This window comes from Oratosquilla oratoria, chromosome 4 (assembly GCF_046742065.1).
Source record: "Oratosquilla oratoria isolate Oo_2021 chromosome 4, ASM4674206v1, whole genome shotgun sequence".
Classification (NCBI taxonomy): domain Eukaryota; kingdom Metazoa; phylum Arthropoda; class Malacostraca; order Stomatopoda; family Squillidae; genus Oratosquilla; species Oratosquilla oratoria.
In genome coordinates this window covers 31,455,465-31,465,464 of record NC_134780.1, presented here as the reverse complement: position 1 = coordinate 31,465,464, position 10,000 = coordinate 31,455,465, and the positions used below count along the sequence as shown (strand labels likewise).

Genomic DNA, 10,000 nt, shown 5'->3' with positions numbered 1-10,000 from the left:
AAATGTGGGTAAAAGCAAGGTGGTGAGATGTACACGGGGAGAGGATGGTAGTGAGTTGGCTATAAGTCTTAAGGAGAGAGAATGGAGGAAATGAATAGCTTTTGGTATTAGGGTCGCATGTGGCAGGAAAGGGAGGAATGGAGGTAGAGGTAAATTGTAGAATGAAAGAAACAATCAAATACCCAGGAGGACTAAAAAGTGCAATGAGAAATAGGCATCTGGGAATGGGTGCTAGTAGGAGATTGTATGAAGGGGTGATTGTGTCGACGGCATTGTATGGGGCAGAGACTAGGAATTTAAGAGAGACAGAGAGGAAAAGTTTAAATGTGTTTGAGATGAAACGCCTAAGAAGTATGGTAGAGGTTATTAGGTTGGATAGAGTGAGAAACGGGAGCGGGAGTGGAAAAGGAGATGACAGATAGGGCTGATGAAAGTTTATTGGGATGGTTTGGACAGATGGAAAAATGTGTGAAGAAAGATTAGTAAAAGAGGTGTGAAAAGCAGAGATAGAGGGAATGAACTTGAAGGGACGACAGAGGATGACATGGATGGGTGGGGTGAAGGGGGCACTGAGCAAGAGGGGAATGTCTGTTGAGCAAGGAAGAGAGAAGGCAGGAGATAGGGATGACTGGAGAGTGGCTGTGTATAGACGATACTGTTAAGCACGGAAGGGGGGGGGCGGGGATGGGGGTAGGGGGTATCTATCTGTGAACGATATATTGACGCAGCCCGTTGGGATTTCTCCCCTTCTTCTCTTTTTCCGCATGAAGCGAAGGAGGGGGGCGGGGGTCGCTGATGAAGTGAAGCGGCCTTGCTATAGATGTACTGTGTCTTGCTACATTGCTTCTGACCCAGGGCAGTGGGTGGGATACAGGGATGACCCATCAACCATGAGGAGCTAAGATGAGAGGGAGGAAAGAGCGGCGGATGGTGGATGGGAATGGAATGGGTGGGAGTTGGTACGTGCCTTTGACTTGGCTATCTCCCTCATATGGGTGGATTAAACTCTAGGTGTATATATATATATATATATATATATATATATATATATATATATATATATATATGTGTGTGTGTGTGTGTGTGTGTGTGTGTGTGTGTGTGTGTGTGTGTGTGTGTGTGTGTGTGTGATTGATATGTACAATATGAATATACGTCTGTCTGTCTATCTGTCCGTTTCTCTGTCTATATCTCTATCTGTCTGCCTGATTGTATGTATGTTTATATACATGTCTTCATGTCTGCATACAAATACAAATACATACATATATACATGGATACATACATACATACATAAATTCATACATACATACATACATACATACATACATACAGAGAAACCTGTACGAATGCGTACTGACATAAACGTACTCTTTATTAACTACAACAGGAATGAAATACACATGAAATAACGACTAAAACTAAATTAATCTCTTGCTTTTAATCAGTTGGCAAGAGTCTTATTTCTAATAACGCCCCACATGTGCATAAACACCAGTCGTCACAGTTCCATAAATTAACTCTAAAATTGCACCAATATTATAAGAACTATCTGTGTCAGTGTCAATAATTTCTACTCCTAATCTCATGTAACACAGCAAGTAACACAACATCAGCCTGTGGTGTGTCAAAAGCATAGCAAAACCTTAAATCATTATTTTTATTTATCTATTTATTTTAACTGTGGGTTCGTTCAGCCTCATGATATTATAAAAGGGAATGAAACATCAACAGGTCACGTGGTGTAAAAAAGATTATATATATATATATATATATATATATATATATATATATATATATATACTGATCAGTTAAATATATGTATATGTATTATATATATATATATATATATATATATACGTATATATACATATATATATATATATATATATATATATATATATATCACATAATTATGAATTATTATAGCACCACCTGCTTAGACCAATATGTAACATGACAAATAGCCTACGATACGTCCGTCAGGGAGATGATAAAGAAAATATTTTGTGATTTAAAAAAAAAATCAATACACAGAAAACGGGGAGCTGTTCACCCAGCTGCAACCTCCCGCGACCCATAAATCCTTCATACACTGACAGCTTCGTCGTTTCGTTCCCAACAGCTGTCAGCTGCCCCAGGACCGTGACTCTGAGTCCGCGAATACCAAACATACCACGGAGCTCCTCAAGCTTTTCTTTGGCGGGAATCTATAGGACGTTCCTCTTCCACACAAGAAAATGTTTATTGATGGTTGGGTGACTGTGCAGGTCAACAATGTCCCTTCTCCCCCCCCCCTCCTTCCCCCTCTCCCCCCCCTGCCATTCCACCCCCCTCCCCTCCTCCCCCCCGGGACCAGCAAAAAGTTGTTTACCTCTGGTAGACTCATACCCCGTGGTAACATCGGACCGTGGAGCAGGAGCAAATTGATGACTGATATTGTGATTAGGAACACAATTGAAAAATACGAAGTAACAATAAAAATAACAATGATGAAAATAATAATAATGATAATATTGATAATAATAATAATAATGATAATAATAATAATAATAATGATAATGATGATATTATTGATAATAATGATAATAATAACAACTACAACAACAACAACAATAATAATAATAAAAATAATAATAATTATAATGATAATAACAACAACAACAATAAAAGATAATAATATAAATAATGATAATGGTAATAGTAATAACTAAAATAATGACAATAACAACATTAACAATAACATAAATACTATAATAATGGCAATGGATAAATAAGATGAACAACTAGAGAAATGGGTAAAACAAAAATCAATCCTAAAGAATAATAGAAAAATAAATTAACAGACAAATAAGTAATGGAATAAAACAAAACAAAATATAAAAGTCAAACTGAGGGGGAGGGGCATGACAGAATCTTATCGAACGAGTAAATAAGTTTTTTTTTTTTTTTTTTTTTTTTCATCCGACCTAGATATGGATCAAAAGGTCTCCTGTCGGCATGCTCCGCCTTTGTAATCCTTTGTAATCCTTTGTTTTCTATGGCCACAGGAGGAAGTCATAAATATGTCAAGTTTTGAAAAACAGATTTCGATGGGCAGCCCACGTTGTTCGTATGGATCATATGAGAATGCCTAGAGGAACACTAACGTGGGTGGAAAGAGACGCAAAGGAGGACCGAGATGGTAGGATTGGATCTGGGATGATTTACTCAGAAAACGGAACAGTAAATGACGATAGCGATGAGTAGAGAGCGAAAGAGAGGTTTTTTGAGAGTGGGTATGGGTCTTTAAGAATTTTAAGACTCATACGAGGTCATTATGACTTGAGTTGTAGATCCACGAGAATAATAGCAAATACAATGTTTTCATCAGGTCACTCATAACGCTACGTGCACTTGTTTCTTTTCTCTAATTCACAAAGGATTACAAAGGCGGAGCATGCCGACAGGAGACCTTTTGGTCCATATCTAGGTCGGATGCGAAAAAAAAAAATCATAATAATAATAAAATAATAAATAAAAACTATAATAATGTAAATAACAAATAAAATACATAAATGCATAGGTATAGTTAAATAATAAACAAACAGGTAAATAGTAAATAATAATAAATTGACATATAACTAATAATAAATGAAAATCAAACAGACAAATGATAACAAAACAAAAACAAATAATATAAGATAAATTATAATCATTACAGCATCTTGCTCAGGTGTTTATCTAAATGATTCTTAAAGCTTCGAACTGAACTACATTGCACTACCTGTGCAGGGAGTTTATTCCATTCATTAACTACACGGTTGGCAAAATTGTTTTCTACCTACTTCCAAATTGAATCTATTTCCGGACAGTTTGAGACCGTTGTTTCTTGTCTGATTCTCATTCAATGTGAAAATTTTGTCACTTTTGATGTTGTCAATTCCCTTTAGCTTAAAGACCTATATCAAGTCACCTCTGAGTCTACGCTTTTTTAGGGAAAACAGATTCATATGTTTTAGTGTATTTTCGTATGATTTATTTTTGATATTTGGAATCAGTTTTGTGGCTCGCCGTTGTACTTTTTCCAGTCTGTCAATGTCTTTAATGAGATTCGGTGACCATACGGAAACAGCATATTCCAAATGTGGACGAACTAACGATTTATATAGCTTGTTAATAAGTGATGGACTTTTGAAATCAAAAGATCGCGCAATCAGTCCTAGAATCTTATTTGCTTTCTCAGAGGCTGAAATACACTGCTTGGATGATTTGAGGTCGTTACTGATAATTACGCCGAGATCTTTTTCACTATCCACTTTTGTTAACGAATTTCCAAATAACTTGTAATCGTACTTACTGTTATTTTTACCTATGTGCATTACCTTGCATTTACTTGTGTTAAATTTCATGAGCCACTATTTCAAATTCTGATATTCATTTCGGAAAATGAATTAACATATTGACGGACACATTTAAAGCCACGCAACGAAAGACATGGAATCCCCAACAATCTATGAAGATTGTATGCAAGTTAATAGATTTCACATCAAACACATGGCAAAATGGAATTGAATATTGGGCAAGGTTAACCTTTCTCTCTCCCTCCCAAAGGATTACAAAGGCGGAGCATGCCGACAGGAGACCTTTTGGTCCATAACTAGGTCGGATGCGAAAAAAATATATAATGATAAATAACTAAATAAAAAAGTTATAATAATATAAATACCGGTAATGATAAATAAAATAAATAAATGCATAAATATAAACAAACAGGTAAAGAGTAGATAATAACAAATTAACATATGACGAATAATATATTAAAATCAAACAAATGATAATTAACAAACAAATAATAACAAACAAATAGATGATATAAAATAAATGGCTATCACTGCACCATCTTGCTTAGGTGTTTATCTAAACGAATCTTAAAGCTTCGAACTGAACTACATTGCACTGCTTCTGCAGAAAGTTTATTCCATTCATTAACTACACGGTTGGCGAACTTGTTTCCACCCACTTCCAAATTAAATCTATTTCCTGACAGTTTGAGACCATTATTTCTTCTCGGATTCTCATTCTGTTTGAGAATTTTGTCACTTTTGATGTCAATTCCCTTTAGAATCAAGATCTGTATCAAGTCATCTCTGAGTCTAAGCTTTTTTAGGGAAAACAGATTAATATGTTTTAGTCTCTCTCTCTCTCTCTCTCTATCCCTCTCTCTCTCTCCTGACTGAACAAATAAAACATAAAATAAAACAACACAAAACAGAAAGACCATACTGGGGTGGGAGAGACCGAATCTCTCTCTCTCTCTCTCTCTCTCTCTCTCTCTCTCTCTCTCTCTCTTTCTTTCATTGATGGCAAATTATGGTTTAATGAATTACAGTACACAGCTCTCATCCCCTGGCATTCCAGACAAAGACATAACCTAGCCTAACCTAACCTTTCACCCAATCACCACAATTCGGACAACAGCAAATCATGAATTCTATATCTCTAATACTGCCCCGATGACTTGAATATAATTAATTCCTAAAGGTTAATCCAATTTACCTCCCCCTTCCTTTTGCTCAGGATGGAGTTATAAGATTCCAAACAAATTAGGCATTGATAAAATAACAGGATTGTAAGGAATATTAATTTATGCATATTCACTCATGTAACTATGTATGTCTATGTGTATACGTACGTATGTATATATTATATATATATATATATATATATATATATATATAACTCAGTCTATATACTTATATATACAGTAAGAGAGAGAGAGAGAGAGAGTGAGAAAAAGAAAGAGAGAAAGAATGAAAGAGTGAGAGAGTGAAAGAGAGAAAGAAAAAGTAAGAAAGAGAAAGAGAATGAGAGGGAGAAAAAGAGAAAGAAAGAGTGAAAGAGAGAGAGAGAGAGAGAGAGAGAGAGAGAGAGAGAGAGAGAGAGAGAGAGAGAGAGAGAGAGAGAGAGAGAGAGAGAGAGAGAGAGAGAGAATTTTTTACTTATTTCATCCTGATGACTCGTTCCAGATGATTTTATTCAAATGAAGAGCCATTAAAGCAGACACCCATGCTAATATGCGCACATACAGAAATACTGTACACACACACACACACACACACACACACACACACACACACACACACACACACACACACACATACACACACACACACACACTCGTGGCGCAATTGGTAGAGTTCCCGGCTGCCACTACGGCGGTTCGGGTTCGAATCCCGCCCAGAGCTGAAATTATTTCAGTATCGCTGCGCTGCGGGTTGTTATTCCAACTCTCATGGGCGGGCAGTTGTGTGTGTGCGTGTGTGTATGTGTGTGTGTATGTGTGTGTGTGTGTGTGTGTGTGTGTGTGTGTGTGTGTGTGTGTGTGTGTGTGTGTGTGTGTGAAGGTCACAGCATTACCCATAGATCGGTCATATACGTGCTCTGAGTTCTCTTCCGGGAGGAAAAATAGCTGTCGATCACGAGTCCAGCACGTGGTCCAAGACCATGGTGAATCTCACATAAGTGATGCCTAACAAGTCTCCACCTCAAATGGCGGACGGAGATCAGCCCACCTGCCTGTAGACACCATCTGTGAAGGTGTCTAGAGACTGAGATCAACCCACCTCCCTGTAGACACCATCTGTGAAGGTGTCCAGAGGAGATGAACACATTTGCCTGAAGACACCATCTGTGAAGGTGTCCAGAGACGGAGATCAACCCACCTGCCTGTAGACACCATCTGTGAAGGTGTCCAGAGAAGGAGATCAACCCACCTGCCTGTAGACACCATCTGTGAAGGTGTCCAGAGACTGAGATCAACCCACCTACCTGTAGACACCATCTGTGAAGGTGTCCAGAGAAGGAGATGAACACACTTGCCTGTAGACACCATCTGTGAAGGTGTCCAGAGACTGAGATCAACCCACCTGCCTGTAGACACCATCTGTGAAGGTGTCCAGCTTGATGATCTTGAGAGCTGTGCTCAGGGGCGCCAGGTGCCTCTCCAGCATGGCTTCCACCTGCGCAGACACCTCTTCGGCGATCTTGTCCTGAAGTTTCTTGTGGATAGGATCCAGGAACTCCTGAAGCGCTGAAATACAGACGCGGTCCTTCCGCCTGCATCCCGAGCCTGAGGGGAGACAAAGAAAACATGGACATGATTTTTTTTTTTTTTTTTTTCTTTCTTTTAAGGATGTGAGAACTTTAATATTTTAGTCTTAATTCATATATTTTATTACTGTTATTTTTTTTTTCCTAAGGGATCATTAGGTGCATTGCAGGGGTGAAGGAATATACAGGCATGTGTAAATTACTTTCCAAAATAGATTTGTCTCCAAATCTAAGATACTACGCATGTATAAATATTTGCTTATTGACTATATGCGTGTTTTTATACATAACACCGAGTGGTATTAAACAATGATAATAATATCTTCTGTAAATTAGTTGGGATTAACACAATATAACCACATTAATTATTTAATTATTAGCAATTTCAGATATGCTTCTTCTACACCAAATTTATTATCTATTTTTTTTTGTGAGCAAATATATCATACTAATTAAGAAACTTCAAGAGCAAATGCACTATTAGAATTAATTACGAAAAAACTCGTTTTGTAATCCATATACTTTTATAAAATGACCAACAAAGGAAAAACATATTGACTAATATTGTGTTCATTATATTGGAAGCGTGTATATCAGATCCCATATGTTTTAATGTCACATAATCTAGCAGTGTATATGCTATCTAATTACTATTTTAATTCAATAACTTTTTGTTAATTAACAAGTCTATGATATGAAAATGGTAAATGATGAAATGTATTATAGATTACATATTCATTATAATTTTTTGTTACTATATATGTGAATATTTGTACTTAAAAAAACGAGTTTAGCTCCTTACACATAATCAGTTGGACTCGTAATAGAAATGTTAGTTATGATTTTGTACGAAAAATATGTAAAATATGTCAAATATATATATATATATACATACATATTATATATATATATATATATATATATATATATATATACACAGTAAAACCCCGATTATCCGAAAGCGGATTATCCGAAAAACGGGATTATCCGAAATTGATTTGGATAATGCAATTAATTTTTTTTCTATACTAAAACGTTATAAAACATCAAAAATATAAAAATAAATAAAAGTAACTACATATGTACTATATTAACACATTTAAAATTGATAAGAACAGTTAAAATGAATACGTATTAAGCGTACTACTTTGTTTATGTGTGTGTATGTGCGCTTGTGTGTATGTATGTGTGTGTGTTTGTGTATGTATACACCCGCACGCGCGAGTGTGTGTATTTGTGTGTGAGCGTTTGTGTGTGTGCGTTTAAGTGTGTGTGTGTGTGTTTGTGTGTGTGTGTGTCTGTTTGTGTGTGTGTGTGTGTGTGTATGTGTGTCTGTGTGTGTTTGTGTGTGTGTGTGTCTGTTTGTGTGTGTGTGCGCTTGTGTACATGTATGTGTGTGTGTGTTTGTGTATCTATATGCGCGCACGATTTTGTGTATTTGTGTGTGCGTGTTTGTGTGTGTGCGTTTAAGTATGTGGGGAGTGGAAGGGTTGTGGAGTGATGGTGACGGAGGCGGGGAGTGGCGGAGTTGCTTTATTGTGTTCGTCAGGATAGTGGAAGATATATGTATGGAATAATTCTTGTTCTCTGTTACGTATAAGGTATGTACGTCAACACGAAAAAAAAAAATTGTGTTCCATCCACAACTTGAGATTGATGGAGAGAGAGAGGGGGGGAGGGGGAGGCACAGGACACACACACACACACACAAAGTATGTCAACACGAAATATATTTCTGATAAATCTGGATTCTCCGAAAGAGGCTTTCCCCCTTTCGTTTCGGATAATCGGGGTTTTACTGTATATGACGTAAGCGGAGTAGGAAACACAGGAGCCTTAGTCTTGAGTTTATTCCTGACTAGATTCGTAGGTATGCTTTTTCGCATACCTGCGAAACTAGTCAGGAATAATCTCAAGACTAAGACTCCTGTGTTTCCTACTCCGCTTACTTCAACCTGTCAGAATGTCTCAACATATATATATATATATATATATATATTTTGTGTGTCTGTATATGTGTGTGTGTGTGTGTGTGTGTGTGTGTGTGTGTGTGTGTGTGTGTGTGTGTGTGTGTGCGTGTGTGTGTATAATGTAAATAGATATATATGAATATGTAATTATAGTAAAATATAATCATATATAAAAGAAAAGTTTATGTCGTATAGTTTTGAATGACTTCATACGAAAATATACGAAACAAAACTTTCTGTTCGATCAGTGTAATCCAGACGATTTCTCTTTTCTTTCATACGCTTTCATACGCTTTTAACAATTGATCTCAATTCCAATTAGGATAGAAATTTGAATTAGTCAATTCCAATTTATTTCATTTGTAATAAAGAAATATCCAGTTCCAGATCGGCTTAATCTATCCATGAAAAAGAAATGTTCAATTCCAATTCAATTCAATTTAGCTCATGATTTAAACACAAAGTAGTTGCTTTGTAAAATAAAAATATTTATGAATTTAATTGGCTATATCACTTGATAATATTATACGCTTTTATGCCTACTAGATAATGTCCTCTTTCAGATCTTTTTAAGTTAATTATTCTACAAAAATTAATTTACATTTTACAACATACAACATTGATTTATCAGTTCAACCATATATTTATAACAGTTTATTTGTATAAATAGAATTTTAATCAATTTTATTATGTCTTTCTCAGTTACAATTCAATTCCAATTTACATTTGTTTCTTTAACCAATTCCAATTTAGTTCAAATCAAATTCCCAATTCAAACAAGCCTTGATATGACACATCCGAAACAGCAAAACGGTAGCGTCCTTATATCATGAGAATTGACGAGTTAAACACCATAAAAAAATATATATATATCATGAGAACAAACCCAGGGGTCAAACCCCATTAGAGAAAGTTATTCATTCAAATAATCGAATCGA

The 10,000-nt window shown here is 36.0% G+C and overlaps 1 protein-coding gene across 3 annotated transcripts in view; it reads right to left on the bottom strand.

Annotated features, from left to right (window-relative positions):
* LOC143024736 (uncharacterized) overlaps positions 1-10,000 on the bottom strand; it is a 604,673-nt gene that overhangs the window by 148,201 nt on the left and 446,472 nt on the right. For all 3 annotated transcript variants that reach the window (XM_076183826.1, XM_076183828.1, XM_076183827.1), the window contains exon 3: positions 6,909-7,111. In XM_076183826.1, the coding sequence (XP_076039941.1) occupies positions 6,909-7,111 (203 nt within the window). The remainder of the gene's footprint in view (positions 1-6,908; positions 7,112-10,000) is intronic.